The sequence below is a fragment of the Melanerpes formicivorus genome, unplaced genomic scaffold (genome assembly GCF_026170545.1).
Source record: "Melanerpes formicivorus ecotype bairdi unplaced genomic scaffold, bMelFor1.0.p_v2 SCAF_43, whole genome shotgun sequence".
Taxonomy (NCBI): Eukaryota; Metazoa; Chordata; class Aves; order Piciformes; family Picidae; genus Melanerpes; species Melanerpes formicivorus.
In genome coordinates this window covers 1,238,867-1,260,371 of record NW_027142395.1, presented here as the reverse complement: position 1 = coordinate 1,260,371, position 21,505 = coordinate 1,238,867, and the positions used below count along the sequence as shown (strand labels likewise).

The window sequence follows — 21,505 nt, the reverse complement described above, 5'->3', positions numbered from 1 at the left end:
TACTGTGGCAACACAAGGGAACAATTAGTCTAAACGGTTTTGTAAATACCTTGGACAAGTACCAGAAGAAAAGAACACTGAGGAAGACACTGACTAATTCAGGGGAGGGAAGGGGCCTAGATGGCTCTTTCAGTCTCCTTCTGTCCTTATGTGCCCTGTATTTATATTTGAGTGCTTGCATTACCCAGCATATAGGCTATTTAAGGTCAGGAAAGCATTGCAGGAGCACAGCTGCCTCCAGCGAGTAGTGCTTGACATCACTGAACAACACAGAAGAGCACAGTCCTTCCATTGGCTTCAGCAGCAAATATCTGCAAGCAGAATTGTTTCGCTCTATTTGTACAGGTTTTTCCACTGCACTGTGCTGTCTGCAGCTTTGGTACTAACAGTTTTGTCCACTGAAATTATTAAAGACCTGAAGTTTCCTCCTCATATATTTTCAGTGGTCCCTGGCCAGAAATCAGCTTTAAGCATTTAGTTTTAAAACCCAACAACAAAAAATTATCTGTGTTTTCAAATTCTAAATGATCAGCTCTTGCCAAATGTAACTGGTTTTCCTCTGTGGGATATCTGACACATGCTGCATGCACATATCACACATGAGATCTATGATTTGAAGTCTATCGTATTCTTTGTCAACACACATGTATGTTTTCCAAACCATACATTAAAACACCCTGATTTTTTTTTTCCCCACATTAACACATTGCCTACACCATTTGGAGAAATCATGGCAGTCAGGAATGGTTTATAAACCCATGGCAATGAAAGAATTTCAAACACTGCTAATTCCACACCATGTTTGATAAATGTTTTAAATAAGCATTTCCAAATTTTCTTAGCTTCACATATCAGTGACTGCTTTGCCCCCTCCAAAAACTTTGCAACCCCAAAAAACCAAAACCATGCAAGGCAGGTGTGCCTCACTGTGTACACCAAAGCCTTGGTTTTAATCATACAGATCAAAGACCTGGTGGAGCACACAAGGTTTTCCCTACCCAAGTGCTTAGGGGTTCTTCCAATGAAAATAAGGGTGGAAAGTGGGATGATGAACATCCAGGTCCTCTCCTGACACCAGTTTTGAATCTGACAAGGGTGCAAACCTCAAGAGGCTGTTGAAAACAGCAGAATTATTCAACTGATTTGCAATGAAAGAGAGCAGAAAGCAATGCTGGAAGGTGTCCAGAGAAGAGCAACAAAGCTGGGGAGGGGTTTGGAACACAAGCCCTGTGAGGAGAGGCTGAGGGAGCTGGGGTTGCTTAGCCTGGAGAAGAGGAGGCTCAGGGGAGACCTTATTGCTGTCTACAACTCCCTGAAGGGAGGTTGTAGCCAGGAAGGGGTTGGTCTCTTCTCCCAGGCAACCATCACCAGAACAAGAGGACAGGACACAGTCTCAAGCTGTGCCAGGGGAGGTTTAGGCTGGATGTTAGGAAGAAGTTCTTCATAGACAGAGAGATCGCTCATTGGAATGGGCTGCCTGGCGAGGTGGTAGAGTCACCATCACTGGAGGTGTTTAGAAGGAGACTTGATGGGGTGTTTGGTGCCATGGTTTAGTTGATTAGATGGAGCTGGATGATGGGTTGGACATGATGATTTTGAAGGTCTTTTCCCAACCTGGTCTGGTCTGGTCTATTCTATTCTATTCTATTCTGAAGTACAGAAGAGGACTACAGGTACAAAATTTCTTCTTGATCAGGGAAAAAAAAAAAAAGCAAGCCACAACAAATTCTATAAACATAAAAGTAGCATGCGACTCCTTGGATGTGTACACTTCTTCCAGGCTGCAGATTAATGAGGTCCTGCCAGTCCTCAAGAAGTACTGTCTGTAAAGGAACAAAAGATGCACAACATACAGAACTCAAATGAAGCCCTGCTCTGGACAATTATGGTTTGGGCTTTCTACAAAGATCAACTTACATGTTTTTTGAAAAGGACACCTACAGAATACAGCAAGTCCATTCTATTTAAAGAATGACTTTTCTAAGATGCCTACAACCTGCATTTTCATTTGAAGAAAGCTGAAGGTTAATCTAGTTACAAAATAAGTAGCTGTGTCCCCTCTTACAATTTTTACTCAGAATACTGTTCCAAATTTTTTCATTCCCTTTCAAAGACAGACTGATTCCTGATTCTTCTGCACACTCCTGCCCAGTTCAAGCACCACCTACATTGACCAGCACCAGAGAGATGGCCCTGAGAGAGAGAGAGCCGGGATAATGAGGGACTTGAATCGAGCATTCGAATACCACGTGTCAAGATTGGATAAAGGGGCTGTGACAGGAGAGTGGAAGTGGAACAGAGGGATGGATTGTGGTGGGCTACACCCATCCTTAAAAAAAAAAAACAGGGGGGGAGGGCTTGGGAAAGGTTTTTTTGCCCTCCCTGGAGGGTGTTTTCTCCCCTGGGAAACTGACTTGGTCTGTTTCACTTCCCCCCCTCCACCTTGTCCAGCAGGGGTATAAGATGCCTGTGCTGAGTTTACAATTCAACAAACCCTCATGATTTAAGGAGATTCTCCAGAGGAAAGCTCCTAGAAAAGAACTTCTCAATATTTCTGAAGGGGAATCTGCTATCTAGGAAAAGATTATTCAACACAAATTCTCACATTTGAGAATATGTCTTTTATACATATTCTCCAGGTAGGTTCAGTCTGCAAGAGCTGAAAGAAAACTGAGTTTCAGCTAGCATTCACGTGAGCAGAGAAGCTCACATACTTAAGTAGCAGGACAGACTGTGACTTCTTCATATGCCTTAAACTAAATGAATAGTACAGTGAATCACATCTTGACAACAATCAGAGAAAAGGAAACCCCCAGAAACCCAGCAGTCATATTGCAAAAGTCAGCCACAACTTATTTTGGGGAAATGGTGCCTTCCTAAAGCGCTTAATTCAGGAGGTATTAAAGCTCCTTTAAAGAAGGGTTTAAGTTTAAAATGACACTAATCATTGGCAGGGAAGAGGGAGGCAGAAAGCAAAGCAAAATGAGAGGTGGTGCCTAGTATGACTGTAACCTTGGGAAGCTTACAGGAAAAAGGCAGGTTGGCAGGAGAATGAATCCTTCTGTTCATTGTGAAGGACACATTTCGGTCCTTTCTTTTGATCACAGAGACAACAGGGCCGAAATCCCTCCACTTACAGTCTCCCTCCTGCCCACTGCATTCCAAGTAGGGCTGCTCCTCTGCCATCCTCCACAACCACACTCTCCATGTTACCGCATTCCCTGCCAAAAATTCAGCAACAGGAACACGGCTCTTAGTGGACACTGCCAGCTCTCTGCAGTTGGGGCGGGTGGGAAAAGACACCAGCAGCAGTTAAAACTGAGGTCCTCCACGCAGAACTTGACTGTGCCTTGCACATTTTTTGGAGTTCTCCCCTGAAAATCTTTAACTCTTCCCAGTGGTCAGAGATCTGCACCCATTGAACTTGACCATATGGAAGCAAGTATTAAACAGTAACTGACTTTGTGTTATGTGCTTTAAATAGTAAAATGGAAAAACTCTGAAGACATACAGATCACAATTAGAGAGAAGTTCATGAAGTCATAGTATGCACTGGCTTGTAAGGACCTTTAAATATCTAGTCCAAAGCCCCTGCAGTAATCAAGGGCACCCCCAACTATATTAGGTTGCACAGAGCCCCATCAAGCCTGACTTTGAATGTCTCCAGGGAAGGAGCCTCCACTGCCTTCCTGGGCAACCTCTTCCAGTGTTCTACCACCTCACAGTAAAGACCTTCTTCCTAACAGCCAATTTAAATCTACCCTTCCTTAGTTGAAAACATTGCCCCTCATCCTAGTGCTACACATCCTCCCCAGCTTTCTTGTAGACCCCCTTTCTGGTACTGGTAGACTGCTATAAGGTCTCCTGGGAGGCTTCTCTTCTCTGAAGCTCTCTGGAAACAAATGATTTAGCCACTACATTCAGAAAGCAAGCCACATATTCAAAATACACATAAATCAGCTCCAGTAAAGTGCACTTAAAAGGTGATACCTTGTTCTGTAGTGGTGGGTTTGGACTTCCACCAAGAACTAGGAAAAATACCCATGCAGCAACAACAGTGGGTTCAAAGTGTACTCCAGGAAGTTTGAATTTTCATAACTGCTGAGTAACTGTATCTTTCTATACTCATTGCATCTGCTGCCAAGACAAACTCTGATTAGCTCACTGCAATTAATATTTGTCAGTTTTGGTAATTAATACTCAGAATGGACCCAGCTAAAGCTCAGCCATGAACTTAAAGACAAGCCCTCCATGACACGATTATGTTTCGGGAAAAAGTGGCAGAGGTCTCAGACTTTGAAACACTTCTCTTCGGCAAGAGCCATTTCATTCCAAGAGACAGTCTAGGGAATTAAGCATGTTTAACAACAGAGAAACTACTGCTTTAGTTGTGATTTCCCAGCAACGCTGTATTTAATTGTTGCTATCTTTTAAAGCAGTATTTAACAACAGCACACCATCCATCAAACCACAACTACTTAGTCCTAGACAAACTCCAAGATCAGCTTCCATACATACAAATTTTACAATTCAGGTAGAATCTGATTTGTTTCTCAGAACAGAACAGAATAGAATAGAATAGACCAGGTCGGAAAAGAACTTTGAGATCATCAAGTCCAAGCCATCACCCAACACCATCTAATCAACTAAACCATGGCACCAAGTGCCTCATCCAGTCTCTTCCTAAACACCTTCAGTGATGGTGACTCCACCACCTCCCTGGGCAGTCCATTCCAATGGCCAACAACTCTCTCTGTGAAGAATTTTCTCCTCACCTCCAGCCTAAACCTCCCCTGGTGCAGCTTGAGACTGTGTGCTCTTGTTCTGGTGCTGCTTGCCTGGGAGAAGAGACCAGCCCCCACCTGGCTACAACCTGCCTTCGGGTAGTTGCAGACAGAAATGAGGTCTCCCATAAGCCTCCTCTTCTGCAGGCTAAGCAACCCCAGCTCCCTCACCTCTCCTCATAGGGGTTGTTGTTTTTCATTACATTTCATTTCATTGTTTTTCATTACATTTTCAAGAAACATCTAGGCAGGATTTTCTTAGGTTAATATTTAACCTGTTACCAGACACTTGCAGGTAACACTTGCTTCACATTTCCCTGGTCAGCCTAAACTAATTTTATGGAAAACTTTCCAAGGAGTTGACCCTACAGTTGGCCCACACAGTCCTTTAAAAGTCATACACTGAAAACACAAACCCAGACTCTTATTAATTCTTAGATATGGAAAAAGACCAACCCCACTTCTGACAGATACAGTTCAGTACTAACACGGTTTGATTCTGTTCAGGCAGCTCCCCTTCTCCTATGAAAACATTTCAGGAAAGGAAGATGAATCTGTGTGTGCTCCAATGCCTTGGGAAGTATCTGAGAAACAAACTTCATTATTTCACTAGGGAAGTCAGAGAGGCAGTAAAAATACCATCCAACACCCCTTCCCCCAGATTGAAAGGGCAACATAGGCAATAGAAAAGCCAAAACCCATCTGATGCATCAAACAGCCCCTAAGACCTTTTTTTTTTTGGAAGCCAAAATTAATTTAGTAGCAGAGTAAACACAATGTAAGAAAATAAATAATACTAAAACTCCCTATTGCAAATACAGGGAAGATTTCAAAAGTAATAAATATCGGCCCAGTAAGTCACTGAGATGAAATTTCCAGCATCATTGCCAAAATGAGTTTGGACTAATTAATAGTGGTTCTGACAATCTCACTGTACAAAACACAACTCTACAGGCAACAGTAAAAAACCAAGGACAGCTTTATGAATAATACCGCCTGATGTCCTAAAGAAAAATTACTTTGCTTCCTTTTTCCTTCATTATCATTCTTTGTAGGAGGGTAAACACACCTAGAAGCAGTGATACCACAGTAAAAACGCTGAGGAGGTTTATTTCAGAAGAGTACAGCTTTACAGCAGTACTCAGAGGTGCCTGTGTTGAAACACAGATGATTACAATGAAGCATGGTATACTCACAGCTTATGACCACATAATAGGAAACAGAACAGCCCATTTAATCAGGGCAGCCTGAAATGAACTGCATGTACACAAATGAAGAAATGCAACACAGCTGAAAGACAGAAAACAAATGTGCTCAGAACTACTGAAATTTCTGTATATCATTGTGCTCTAGTCAGAAGTATGTAAAGGAAGGCAGCAGGAGAGGGGTGTCTTGAAGCGTGTTTCTCTTTTCTTTTGTAAATTCTTATTAATTCAATTTTATATACATAGTTTTCTATTATACAAGAAAATCCTTTAAGTGGTAAAGTACCTGATATATCATATAACAATGCTTCCTCCACCATTAGGTTACAGGACCTTATCATACAGGATGACACTCTCAGAGAAATCTGATAAAACATCCAGGAAGACACAAACTCTTCTCAACCTTCCACTCTTTTATACCTTTCTTGGACACTGGAGGCAAGGCTGAGCTCTAGATTGCTACAAAGAGAACCTCTGACCAGAAACTGCCCCTTACCTGCTGCGCAGTGAAACTGGTACCTCATTACCTAGCAACAAAATCAGTCCCACTGAAGTGCCTGGAGTGTTTCACACCTCAGTGATGAGGTCTAATTGCTTAGTCTCTCAACTCAAAAGAAAACCATCTTACAAATCTCACTAGTTGAAACATTTTAAGACAGCATTAAAGTATCTAGAGAAGAGAATGCTGAGAGGGGATCTTATCAACATCCATAAATATCTGAGGGACGGGAGTCAAGATGAAGGTGGCAGTCTCTTTTTGGCAGAGCCCAGTGAGAGGACCAGGAATAACAGGTAGAAGCTGGAACACAGGAGGTTCACCTCAGTATGAGGAGAATCTTCTTTACGGTGCAGGTGACAGAGCACTGGAACAGGCTACCCAGAGAGGTTGTGGAGTCTCCTCCTCTGGAGACTTCTAAAACCTGGATGGATGCATTCCTGTATGGCCAGCCCGAGGCGACCCTGCTTTGGCCGGAGGGTTGGACTACATAATCTCTCCCTTCCAATCCCCAACACCCTGTGATTCAAGCATCATTTAGATGACAGACACAATCTCACAACTATTCTCACCATGTTAACTTCAGAAAAAAGGAACAGCTGGTACAGGTGAAAACTGGGGATAGAAACAGAAGTCAAACCGTTTTGACTGTCAATCGCACTCTACCCTGATCTCTTCTGAAGCTGTCAAGACCATCAAAAGGTGACTGTAGCAAACCAGATGGTTTTGAGGACACAGGAAGAGCAGCAAAGCACAGCTAGACTGGAAATCAGATTGTAGTTCTGGCTACAGTTTCAGAGTATTTGCATGATGGGGACATGGCAACGTACAGTACTCACGGTATCACTCACTGGCCAGGCATTGTGCAGAGGCATGGCCAATCTAAGCTTAACACGAGAGAAAGCCCTGCAAAGCAAGAGTCATCCCTGCTTCCCATGTCTGCAAAATGCTCTGAGATTTGAAGAAATCATGGACTGTATTGGCTGTCTACAAATCTACTGAAATCAGCAACTTGCATTACCAAGCATGTTTTAATAAGCCAAACCAAAGACCCTTTTACTGCTATCTACTACAAAGCCAGACATGTTAGAAGGCCTAAACGTGACCACTCATTTAGAGACTGTATTCATAACAGTTCTGAAACAGCACGTTTCAACCAGTAATGTGTACTCAGCACTATGGCATACCAGCTTTAAAGGTAAAGCCCTTCACAACACCCCAGTGAGAAGCAGTACCTGGCAGTAAATGAGTAATATTCTATGGTATTCCTTTCACAACTCCAGCAGAAAGGACAGGTAAAAGATAGGAACCACCTTAAAGAAAATACAACTATTTAATTTTCTCTTCCATTTTTTTTCCCACACACAGAAAAAACACATAGAAACATTCAAAGCCTCAGAGTTCAGACCAGGTTCTTGTTATTCTCCCCTGCCCATATAAGAAGGTTAAATGCAGTCACCGAACTCTGCATACCACCCTCAGTCACGAAGAACCCTCTGGCAAAGCTCCCAGACCAGTAAAAAATGACCATTTCTGTTCCCAAAGCATGGAGCCTGATCCATTTAAGCAAAACAAGTTCTACTGACAGCTGGTTTCCTCAGTATACTCACGTCTCTGTATTTATTAGACAAAAGCCCTCCAGGACAGCAGTGTTTATTACAGGATTATTTCTCTGAATCCAGGGAACACAACATTCACCAAGCAACAGTGCTTCTATCCTTACATATTTTTTCCTTGAACTGTGAACCAAGAGACTTTTGATCCACATTCATGTGTAGCATCCTGACACACATTTTAAGCATCAATACAGAAATTAGCAGTTTGATCTCACACCGACTCCTGGGACTTGGGAGTCCAGTGTCTTTTAATAAACAGAAACAAAGATATAATGGATATTTTTGTTAAAAATTTCCCTTTCAAATGATTATCTAGTGCACTTTCACAAAAAAAAAAAAAAAAAAAAGATAATTTTGAGCAAGCACGATGCTTTCTTCTAACAGGTTTAGAGACGTTATGAGTAACACATGGAAATGCAACAGAGACATAGAGGGTAAGCAGCCCAGCAGCCACTCATGCAGTAGAGTGAAAAAGCAACTTCAAAATATAGAATAGAATAGACCAGACCAGACCAGGTTGGAAGAGCCCTTCAAGATCATCACGTCCAACCTATCCCCCAGCACCACCTAATCAACTAAACCATGCAACCAAGCACCCTATCAAGACTCCTCCTGGACACCTCCAATGACGGGGACTCCACCACCTCCCCGGGCAGCACATTCCAATGGCTAACAACTCTCCCTGTGTAGAACTTCTTCCTAACCTCCAGCCTAAACCTCCCCTGGTGCAGCTTGAGACTGTGTCCTCTTGTTCTGGTGCTGGTTGCCTGGGAGAAGAGACCAACCCCTTCCTGGCTACAACCTCCCTTCAGGGAGTTGTAGACGGAAAGAAGATCACCCCTGAGTCTTTGCCTCTCCAGGCTAAGCAACCCCACCTCCCTCAGTCTCTCCTCATAGGGCTTGTGCTCCAAACCCCTCACCAACTTTGTTGCCCTTCTCTGGACATGCTCCAGCAACTCAACATCTTTCCTAAACTGAGGGGCCCAGAACTGGACATAGGACTCAAGGTGTGGCCTAACCAGTGCAGTGTACAGGGCAGAATGACTTCCCTGCTCCTGCTGGCCACACTGTTCCTGATGCAGGCCAGGATTCCATTGGCCCTCCTGGCCACCTGCCTATACTGCTGGCTCATGTTCAGCCTACCATCAACCAGTACCCCCAGGTCCCTCTCTGCCTGGTTGCTCTCCAGCCACTCTGACCCCAGCCTGTAGCACTGCATGGAGTTGTTGCGGCCAATGTGCAGAACCCGGCACTTGGATGTGTTAAATCTCATGCTGTTGGATTCTGCCCATCTGTCCAGCCTGTCAAGGTCCCTCTGCAAAGCCCCTCTACTCTGTGCCTACCTAGTAGCAGCAGGTCAGGTGTATGAGCAAGTGTGGGGCCTCAGGTACTGACACTACTCAGCTCACTGACCCTCTCCCCAAAGCACAGCACCCCATGATAGGGGATGAAGAGCAACCAGGGCCATTCCTAAACCCCGAGGTGGAAATTAAGCAGGATGAGCCAGGGACACACAAACACAGATGCTGACAAGCACCATCCTCACAAGCTGGGTGGTCAGTCTGTGGGGTTCCCCAGCTTACCACTTCCTCCAGAAGTGTGCAGAAATTTGCTTTTATGATACTACAGTTACAGGCAGATATCATAAATATCTCATGTTTCATTTTAACTCAATCTAATTTTTGAACTCATCAAAAGCACCTGTTGCTGGCATCTATCTGCCCACTGATGCACTGCAATAAGGAATAATTCTTCAAGTTACAAAATTAAAGATTTAAGTGACTGATTTCAAATTAAGGAAAGATTAAGTAGAAATTGTTTGTTAATGTGTTCTGAACACTTAGAATTTAAAGGAATGTTTTTAGATTAGCTAGGTTAAATAACTAAACCAGGTATAGTTATGAATAATCACTGCTGAGACTTTTATAAATTAATTTGCTTGGTGCCATGGTTTAGTTGATTAGATGCTGTTGGATGATAGGTTGGACTCTATGATCTCAAAGGTCTTTTCCAACCTGGTCTGGTGTGGTCTGGTGTAGTCTGGTCTGGTCTATTCTTATTCTTATTCTTATTCTTATTCTTATTCTTATTCTTATTCTTATTCTTATTCTTATTCTTATTCTATTCTATCACAAATGCTTTCCATCCTTAAGTGTGGGTTTGATTTTTTCTCTGCTCTAAGAACTGGACTTGACACTCTTGCAGCCAGGCAAGACAAGGGCCCACCTTTTTCACCCTGTGCTCTGTGCGGTTTTTCAAGTCAACTGATATCTTAGCCCCAAACCATACAAAGTGGACATTTCCCTTGTTTTGCAAATCTCTCCTTCCGAGTCTATGACAGAGCAGTCCAAGTCTTACTAGTATTATGCTTCTGATCCGTCTAAAAATAGAGCAAATGTACTTTACAATAACCCTTCAAAGCAAAACCACTTTATTCATACTGCTAGGGCTCAAATTCGCTGACAAGATCTGTGGGCATGTGTCATTTTTAGAAAATGCAATGTGAGAATGGATGTTTATATGGCAGAGCACAAAAGCAATGAAACCTCTTGGGAACGCAGGAGACAACTCGTGCTACACAAACAGCCCCTTTGTTTGTATTTCCCTACAAAGCCAAAACATTGCTATCTCAAAACGTTTTGTATACCTCAGGAAAACTGTACCACTGTTTGCTTGTTCTTCCTAAGGTGAACAGAGTTTAGTATTAGCAAAATAATTATGGAAATCTGGTATTTTTTTCCTGGTTTTGTTGACAACTTGGGAACTGTGAAGCACTGCTTACTCCATCTAAAAAACTGCTGCACAAAAAAAGAAATACTTTGCTTACATGGCTTTTGTAGATGCAATTACTGTTAGCAGCAGGAAAGAACTTTTATAAGCAGAACACAACTCAAATATAACATGCCATGGCCTCAAGTCATTAAACTAATCCTCAGGGCTTCTCGAGGCATTTTGTACTTTTGGCAAAAAGTATAAAGTAGTACACATTTCTGGTTCAGTTTCCAAACATTGGAAAGTTAAATATCTAGATTGTCAGCCCCTGCTAAACAGAGCAGAGACTGGTTTTGGTAACAAACTGGACACACCTATATCTTTGTTACTGAAGCACAATCAAACAAAAATTGAAAATATACCTGTACATGGCACATAGAAAGTAGCCAGCAGAATAAAGGAAGGTGCAGAAACTCACATGAAGATGCCATCACAACTACGTTACAAATGGAATATGGAATGGAATGGAATGGAACGGAACGGAATGGAACAGAACATAACAGAACAGAACAGAATAGAATAGAATAGACCAGACCAGACCAGACCAGACCAGGTTGGAAAAGACCTTTGAGATCATTGAGTCCAACCCATCATCCAACACCATCTAATCAACTCAACCATGGCACCAAGCACCCCATCCAGACTTTTCTTAAACACCTCCTGTGATGGTGACTCCACCACCTCACTGGGCAACACATTCCAATGGCCAATCACTCTTTCTATGAAGAACTACTTCCTAACATCCAGCTTCAACCTCTCCTGGCACAGCGTGAGACTGTGTCTCAAGGAGAAGAGACCAACCCCCACCTGGCTACAACCTCTCTTCAGGTTGTTGTAGACAGCAAGAAGGTCTTCCCTGAGCCTCCTCTTCTCCAGGCTAAGCAATCCCAGCTCCCTCAGCTTTTCCTGATAGGGCTTGTGCTCCAAACCCCTCCCTAGCTTTCTTGCCCTTCTCTGGACATGTTACTAGCAACTCAACATCTTTCTTTATAAATGTACAAGGACAGATTGGGCTAGATGCGGTCCTGCTCTGGGTTGGACTCGATCTCCAGAGGTCCCTTCCAACCCCTACTATCCTGTGATCCTGTGTGAAGTGCCTCTGATACTGCGATAATCTGATAAGGTGTGGTATGGAACGCCAGGGTTTATTGTCTTGATTTTAACATGACTACGTAAGCTACAAATGACAAAGCCATAAATACGTCATACATGTCAGATATGTACTAACACTACTTCTGTTATCACTCATCTAAAATAAGATACTCTTAAGGGCACTTACATAAACTGCAATTCTTCTGGGAAGCCAAAGTGTTCCTTTGTATTGGCATTCTGCTTGATACCAAAAGGTTAACACCTTCCTAAAGACACTACTGCAAGTGGGAAAATAAGCAATGCATTCATCAGCACATTGGTCATTTAGACAGACATACCTGGGTTGCCTGAATTACTTAAGAATCAGTATGTGACTGGAGCTGAAAACACAATGGAAACTAGTGACAATCCATCTGTTTTTAATAATGGCTGAGACCAAGAATCCTTTGGAACACGGAAGGACAATCGTATGTCTGATTACAATTATTCTCTCAATATTGACAAAAAGCAGTGAATTTGATTAAAACATGTGAAAATGTACAGCTGCTAAACATTTTGTGTGTGTGCTTGTATGTGCATGTGTAACCTTCATTTTCCTGAATAAAATAGCTGGGAAGTCTTGTGCTTTAATCTAAATCGAATCAATCTTTCTGATTTTAAGCTTGCATGCAACAGTTTATCCAGACCAACGACCTGCTAAGCAAAATGGCAAGATATCATGCTGCTTCACTCACACAAACTTTATCACTGAGTTATTATGAAACTGTGGTAGTCAGTATTTCCCATCTTTTCTCCTCAATATTTCCCATCTTTTCTCCTCTACCCAGAAGTGTCATTATCGTTCTGGGAAAAGTCGCTGCAGTATGACCAGAAAAAAAGGCATCACTGAAACAATGCTAGACCAGTTTGACTGTTGTTTACCTGAACAGTCTGATGTAGTCACTTTTTGACAGTAAAAATTACAAGACTGGGATACTGAAGAGAAGGGAGCTGGGCTTACTTAGCCTGGAGAGGAGGAGACTCATGGGTGACCTTATTGCTCTCTACAACTACCTTAAGAGAGGTTGTAGACAGGTGAAGGCTGGTCTCTTCTCCCAGGCAACCAGCACTAGAACAAGAGGACACAGTCTCAAGCTGCACCAGGGGAGGTTTAGGATAGAGGTTAGGAGGAAGTTCTACACAGAGAGAATGACTGCCCATTGGAATGGGCTGCCCAGGGAGGTGGTGGAGTCACCGTCAGTGGAGGTGTTCAGGGGGACACTTGATAGGGTGCTTGGTTGCATGGGTTAGTTGATTAGATGGTGTTGGATGACAGGTTGGACATGATGATCTCAAAGGTCTCTTCCAACCTGTTCCGTTCCATTCCATTCCATTCCATTCCATTCCATTCCATTCCATTCCATTCCATTCCATTCCATTCCATTCCATTCCTACATTCTCAATTCCAGACATGGAAGAAGATAAATTCAGTCGAAGCAGGCTGATTTCTAATCCTCACCCCTCCAATTTAGGAGATGATTGTTTCTTTGCAAATCTGTTTTCCAATTGGTAAAGCCACAATCATGCCTTAAGGTAAGGTTCAACAATCTTAAATATTCAGATATTCTCCTTCAAAAAGTAGCTCACTAAAGGTGCAGATTCCTAAATCACAGTTAATAAAGCCCTCTATCTTCTACAACAATACATCAGTTATCACTATGCACTCAAATATACGCTACATGAAACTGCCACACAGTTTTCATACATGATGTAGCAAGAATGTCACAGGTACCCAGGGATGACTTTTCTTCATCCATGAGGTCCATCCATAGATAGAGAACTAGCAGAAAGAAAACCTGTCATTGCTCCATCACATGCACACTTGCAGTAATTGCTATGACTTCAAGCAATTAAAAGCAATTGCACATTATCACCTAGCCAAGAGCTCCCACATGTATCAGAAGAATGTTGAAAAGTTTGAGCTGAAGTAGAAAGAATACTCCAGAAAATAACTCCCACTCACTGTTCAATACGAGGGGAGAGGTACAGCTTAGGAAAAACCTGAGTAGCTTCTGCATCCTCAAAACTAACAGAAAGGAGGGCAACATCTTCTCCAGGATCTTCATTAACGTCCTGTAAAAATAAAGAAGAGTAAATATTAGGTGATGCTTAAGTGAGGAATCGAAAGTATAACCACTGAAAAACAGTTTGCAAACTTATTCTTTCCAGCCATTTTTGTACTTAGAGCGTATTCTGTCATGCTTAATTTCCTGTAAAGTATCAAAATAAAATCACTGGGTTAGCAAGTGAACAGCAGTGCAGCTCTTCTTCAGTTAGCTGAATCAGACATTTCAGTAAGGATATAGACTTCATTTTTAAGAATCCTTGGTTTAACACTAACATCAGATGCAAATGCCAAATATCTATTTGAAATTTTTTACTATCAGGAATTATGAATACAAATTTTATATTTGATACTTGTCAAAGTAGTATATGGTTCAAGATTTCTGCTATGCTCAAGTCCTAATTCTCTTGTGGATGAAAAAAGGTGTTGCAATCAGAAATTTTTATCATAGAATAGAATCATAGAATCAATAAGGTTGGAAAATACCTCAAAGATCAAGTCCAACCTGTCACCCAACACCTCATGACTACTAGACCATGGCACCAAGTGCCACGTCCAATCCCTTCTTGAACACCTCCAGGGACACTGACTCCACCACCTCCCTGGGCAGCACATTCCAATGGCCAACAACCCTCTCTGTGAAGAACTTTCTGCTCGACTCGAGCCTAAATCTCCCCTCGTGCAGCTTGAGACTGTGTCCTCTTGTTCTGGTGCTGGTTGCCTGGGAAAAGAGACCAGCCCCCTCCTGGCTACAACCTCCCTTCAAGAAGTTGTAGAAAGCAATGAGGTCTCCTCTGAGCCTCCTCTTCTGCAGGCTAAACAACCCCAGCTCCCTCAGCCTCTCCTTATAGGGCTATGCTCGAGGCCTCTTCCCAGTCTCGTTGCCCTTCTCTGGACATGTTCAAGTGTCTCAATGTCCTTCTTAAATTGAGGGGCTCAGAACTGGACACAGGACTCAAGGTGTGGCCCAACCAGTGCTGAGACCAGGGGCACAATGACTTCCCTGCTCCTGCTGGCCACACTATTCTTAATGCAGGCTAGGATGCCACTGGCCTTCATTGCCACCGGCCTTCATTGCCACCTGGGTGGCTATGTTCAGCCAGCTGTCAAACAGTACCCCCAGGACCCTTTCTACCTGGCTGCTCTCCAGCCACTGACACCAGCCTGTAGTACTGCATGGGGTTGTTGTGACCAAAGTGCAGCACCTAGCACTTGGACTTGTTTAATGCCATCATGTTGGACTATGCCCATCCGTCCAGCCTGGCAAGATCCCTCTGCAGAGCCCTTCTACCCTCTAACAGATCAACACCTGCCCCCAGCTTGATGTCATCCACAAATTTACTGATGACTGACTCAATCCCCTCATCCAGATCATCAATGTAGATATTAAACAGGATGGGGCCCAGCACTGATCCCTGGGGGACACCACTAGTGTCTAGAAGTCACTGTCCCCAAGTTTTCCAAAAGTTAAAACCCAGGCATTACTTTCAGCAAATAACTGCATACTCTATAAAAACAGCTGTACTGAGAACCAAAAAAAAGACCCCAAAATAAAAATGTGTTCACAGTTGAGCCTTTCTTTGTATCAGAACAATCAGTTACAGTTTTGGCATCAGCTAGAACAAATTGTTTCTGGTTAGGATCTGACTCTTTTCCAATTAATAAATCTCACACAAGTGTATTTCTGCTACACACAACTCCAGTTTGAAAGCAGTGAGCTAGCAGTGCAGTCACCTTCATCCACAGCAAGTAATACAGTGCCACTTGCTGCTCACAGAGAACTCCTTTGATGGGTTTCTGCATATGTACACAGCAACTTGTCAAGATGCATTTGTTTTTTATCCATTTTGTACAAATATGAGAGGAAATAGACAGCCCAGCAGATACGTGCTCAAAGCACAATCAACGTGGTGCAGTGTGCCCTTGTCCTTGTACGCGCTCTCCTACAAGCAGCTGTGAGGAAGGAACATGCAAATCATTCATACATTGCACCAAGACTCTGCCCTATCTGGGGAGAAGGAGGAAAAAAAAAAAAAAGGGAAAAAAAAAAGACTGCTGAGTGATTTCAGGAAGACAATCTCGTGCCATTTGAAGCTTTGGACTGAAACTGTTCATGTCCAGAGAGACTAGCTGCATACCAGCTATTACGTGCAGAACACAACATGCCAAGAAACTTAGCGATAAGCTGCAGAGAAGAATGGGTCTTAAAAAAGCCTAATTGTCTTTGATGAAAAATGAGACAGAGCTGACAGTTTATTCTCAAAGTTCTGTGAATTCTGCCTTGGTGTGCAGCTCCTTTCTGACAGCTGAGAGAAAAATATACTCTATACACTATAGCTAGAAAGCAGAACACAGTTTTAATCTGAAGTGGCAGGACAGCACTCCATCAGTGGTGAGGACAAAACCGAGCTTCTGTCCCATTGGGACATGATTCATATATGGATGGGATTATATGACATGGTTGCCCATAAGTGTAACAGACAAATCTCATGACCCATAATTTTCCCTTCAGTGTTATGTTTCCAAGTGGTACTATCATCTGCAGAAGAATCAGCACAGATTACATAATCTTTTCAATGAGACAAACAATAAAAGATTAACAAAGCTGGGGAAGGGTTTGGAGCACAAGCCCTATGAGGAGAGGCTGAAGGAGCTGGGGTTGCTTAGCCTGGAGAAGAGGAGGCTCAGGGGAGACCTTCTTGCTCTCTACAACTCCCTGAAGGGAGGTTGTAGCCTGGTGGGAGTTGGTCTCTTCTCCCAGGCAACCAGCACCAGAACAAGAGGACACAGTCTCAGTCTGCACCAGGGGAGGTTTAGGCTGGATGTTAGGAAGAAGTTCTTCATAGAAAGAGTGATTTGCCATTGGAATGGGCTGCCCAGAGAGGTAGTAGAGTCACCATCACCGGACGTGTTTAGAAAGAGACTGAATGGGGTGCTTGCTGCCATGGTTTAGTTGATTAGCTGGTGTTGGGTGATAGGTTGGACTTGATGATCTCAAAGGTCTTTTCCAATCTATTCAATTCAATTCAATTCTATACCACGATGGGAGTACGATCCCACCCTGACCTTTTCCACAGTGTTTCATATATTTTCATCACTAAGGAAAAAAATTTCAATAAGGAGCTGAGTATGGCATTAATTGGCTTTTTCCTATTAATTTGCTACCTGTCAATCAAATGAAACAAACTATTGAGATAAAGCAGTAAGATTAACGATTAAAAAGGTTATTTTAATGGGCATTTTCCAAGAGATGACAAGCACATATAACACATTCTCTTGAGTACATGCACAGCTCTTTAGAGACCATACTCTTTTGCTTGTAATTCCTTTTAAATACTCTGTTTTTCACAGAATTGGATCTACATGCATCTTACAAGCTATGTGGACAAAACTGACCAGATTTAATCTTGCCTTTAGTAATTGAGTTGCACACATAGGTCAACACCGTGCACAAAACCAGTTTCTAGAACAGTATCTAGGAGCTTACTCATCAAGGAAAATCAAAACAAGGGAAGAAAACCCTAGACACCCCAAAACAGATTAGGTGAACATGACCACAGCACCCATTAATCAATACAATATTGCATTGCATTTCTACAGTCACTAGTGGCTTCCTTAATATGGAGGCTCATGCCAGCAAAAAATCCCCCCACAAAAACATAAGTCATCACAGAGTCTGCATGCTAAGCTGCAGTAAGCTGACCTGTGTAGTAAAAGCAGTAAACTGAGACATGATTTTTCATTTACAAGAGTAACCCACAATGAAGACTATTGCTAGTACTGATTCCCATACAGCATTCCATTATGTTCACACAGCTACTGGCCAATGCCAATTGGAGTAAAGAAAAATTTATATTCCTCTGTAACTATCACTTTTCACATGGATGAATATTTCTGTCCCTGAGCAATGAAAACGGCAACTTACAAGAGGCTCCAAAAAACAGCCTTTCTGTAGGTTTTTAGATACAGTACAGTAACACCATGAAGTTGCTCAACTGTATTGGCTCAGGAGGCTGCAGATTTGCAGAGATTTATGACAGTCTCTTCTCTCTAACACTATGCTGTTTAATCCTTTCAGATTTTGTTACTTTTCTTTCTGTTAAAACTACTTGGTGTTAACTGCATTCAAACCTAGCATGTCTGTAACAGTCACCATTTACAAAACCAAACCAAAGTGCCTAGGCGGCCAGGAGGGCCAATGGCATCCTGGCCTGCATTAAGAACAGTGTGGCCAGCAGGAGCAGGGAAGTCATTCTGCCCCTGTACGCTGCACTGGTTAGGCCACACCTTGAGTCCTGTGTCCAGTTCTGGGCCCCTTAGTTTAGGAAAGATGTTGAGTTGCTGGAATGAGTCCAGAGAAGGGCAACGAAGTTGGTGAGGGGCTTGGAACACAAGCTCTATGAGGAGAGGCTGAGGGAGCTGGGGGTGCTTAGCCTGGAGAAGAGGAGGCTCAGAGGAGACCACCTTGCTCTTTACAATGACCTGAAGGGAGGTTGTAGACAGGCAGAGTTTGGTGTCTTCTCCCAGGCAGCCAGCACCAGAACAAGAGGACACAGTCTCAGGCTGCTCCAGGGGAGGTTTAGGCTGGAGGTCAGGAGGAAGTTTTACACAGAGAGAGAGATTGGCCATTGGAATGGACTGCCCGGGGAGGTGGTGGAGTTGCCATCACTGGAGTTGTTCAGGAGGAGACTTGACAGGGTGCTTGGTTGCATGGGTTAGTTGATTAGGTGGTGTTGGATGATAGGTTGGACGCGATGATCTTGAAGGTCTCTTCCAACCTGGTCTATTCTATTCTATTCTATTCTATTCTATTCTATTCTATTCTATTCTATTCTATTCTATTCCATTCCATTCCATTCCATTCCATTCCATTCCATTCCATTCCATTCCATTCCATTCGTCTTACAGATAAACTGTGGAGAGCTTTTCAACTAAGAGACATTTTGTATGTTGTCTGTGCAAGTCACTACTTAACTCCTTCAGTTATGTCTCCTGGTCACCTCTACAAACCTGCTACTGACTAGGTGAGATAATGGATCCTTAGATCATTAGGCAATGATATTTCCCCAGAAGAGAGGCTGAGATTCTTTCATTACACCAAAGCACCTAAAGGCAAAAGTTTCATTAATACTTCATATCAAACTCTGCCCAGTGTCTTCCCCTTTCCCATTTCTCCATGTGCATTTCTCTCAAAGAACAAGCCAGGTTCTAACAGAGCAGCAAAGCAAAAATCACCTCTATTTTTACTTTTTTGTTGGCTTCAAAAGAGAAAGTAACACCCAACTGTTTTGGCTGCATTAGTCCCTTTTAGCTCCTGAATGGAATTTACAACACATACTTTAATATTTAAGTAGCTGTGTTCCTTCCTATAATTTTTATTTAGAATAGAATTAACCAGGTTGGAAGAGACCTTTGAGATCATCGAGTCCAACCTATCACCCAACACCATCTCATCAACTCAACCATGGCACCAAGCACCCCATCAAGTCTCTTCCTAAACAAGTCCAGGGATGGTGACTCCACCACCTCCCTGGGCAGCACATTCCAATGGCCAATCACTCTTTCTATGACGAATTTCTTCCGAACATCCAGTCTGAACCTCCCCTGGTGCAGCTTGAGACTGTGTCCTCTTGTTCTGGTGCTGGTTGCATGGGAGAAGAGACCAACCTCCACCTGGCTACAACCTCCCTTCAGGGAGTTGCAGAGAGCAAGAAGGTCTCCCCTGAGATTCCTCTTCTCCAGGCTAAGCAACCCCAGCTCCCTCAGCCTCTCCTCATAGGGCTGTGCTCCAAAACCCCCCCAGCTTTTTTGCCCTTCTCTGGATGTGTTCCAGCAATTCAGTATCTATCCTAAACTGAGGGGCCTAGATCTGGACACAGGACTCAAGGTGTGGTCTAACCAGTGCTCAGTACAGGGGCACAATGACTTCCCTGCTCCTGCTGGCCACACGGTTCCTGATGCAGGCCAGGATGCCATTGGCCTTCTTGGCCACCTAGGCACACTAGTGGCTCATGTTCAGCCTAGTATCAACCAGTACCCCCAGGTCCCTTTCTGCCTGGCAGCTCTCCAGCCACTCTGACCCCAGCCTGTAGCACTGCATGGGGTTGTTGTGGCCAGTGTGTAAAACCTGGCACTTAGATGTTTAACCCACACCACTTACTGTTAGAAGATTTAATTTATAAATTCAAATTTGTATGTAAGAAAAAAATGATTTTGTAATAATTAATAATAGCAATGTGAGCATAGATGGTTAGAACTGCCATATTAAAGTACTGTTGCACACTCACAGAACTTCTTCCACACAAGACGCTGTGGAAGGTATTATTCAAATGAACTTCCACTGAACAGAGAACACATCCTGGGCCACAGGAATTTTGAGGTTCATAAGTTGTTTGCAAAAATGTTTTACTTCATTAGTTAACTATGTGATAATGCATACCTAGTAGCTTTTCCACAACACTCTTATACCTGATAGTACAAAAACCCAACAGCAAAAACCAGCCAACCAAAAAAAACACCCTCTAGCATGCTGCTAAGATCCAACATATACTTTTATGGCTCTCTGCCACTTAGCTATCAAGTATTTCTTTAAGAAAAAAAACCAACCACCAATCTTTTCCTTCTTTCATAAAATGATCACTCAAATTGAACATGAAAAAGGATGGATACACCATTTAATGCTGAAAATACAGAGTTTTCTTTCTCAAGAATTTCCTGAGGTTTCCTATGTTTACAGAATACTTTGCACAGTTTGGACTGATCCTGGACTAAATCTCCAAAGTGCTGTGGAAAAACATAGCTGGTGAGAGGTTTTGTTTTCTAAATTTTGTCTTGTTTGTTTCACAGAATCATAGAATCAATAAGGCTGGAAAAGACCTCAAAGATCATCAAGGCCAACCTGTCACCCAACACATCATGACTACTAAACCATGGCACCAAGTGCCACGTCCAATCTTTTTCTGAGCACCTCCAGGGACAGTGACTCCACCACCTCCCTGGGCAGCACATTCCAATGGCCAATTACTCTTTCTATGAAGAACTTCTTCCTAACATCCAGCTTCAACCTCCCCTGGCACAGCTTGAGACTGTGTCCTCTTGTTCTGGTGATGGTTGCATGGGAGAAGAGACTAACCCCCTCCTGGCTACAACCTCCCTTCAGGGAGTTGTAGACAGCAATAAGGTCTCCCCTCAGCCTCCTCTTCTCCAGGCTAAGCAACCCCAGCTCCCTCAGCCTCTCCTCACAGGGCTGTGCTCCAAACTCCCCCCCAGTTTTGTTGCCCTTCTCTGGACATGTTCCAGCAACTCAACATCTTTCCTAAACTGAGGGGCCCAGAACTGGACACAGGACTCAAGGTGTGGCCTAACCAGTGCAGAGTACAGGTGCACAATGACTTCCCTGCTCCTGCTGGCCACACTGTTCCTGACACAGGCCAGGA

The 21,505-nt window shown here is 43.1% G+C and overlaps 1 protein-coding gene across 2 annotated transcripts in view; it reads right to left on the bottom strand.

The window, feature by feature from the left end:
* Positions 1-21,505, bottom strand: part of BABAM2 (BRISC and BRCA1 A complex member 2) — a 216,650-nt gene that overhangs the window by 84,323 nt on the left and 110,822 nt on the right. For both annotated transcript variants that reach the window (XM_068158815.1, XM_068158814.1), the window contains exon 7: positions 13,968-14,077. In XM_068158815.1, the coding sequence (XP_068014916.1) occupies positions 13,968-14,077 (110 nt within the window). The remainder of the gene's footprint in view (positions 1-13,967; positions 14,078-21,505) is intronic.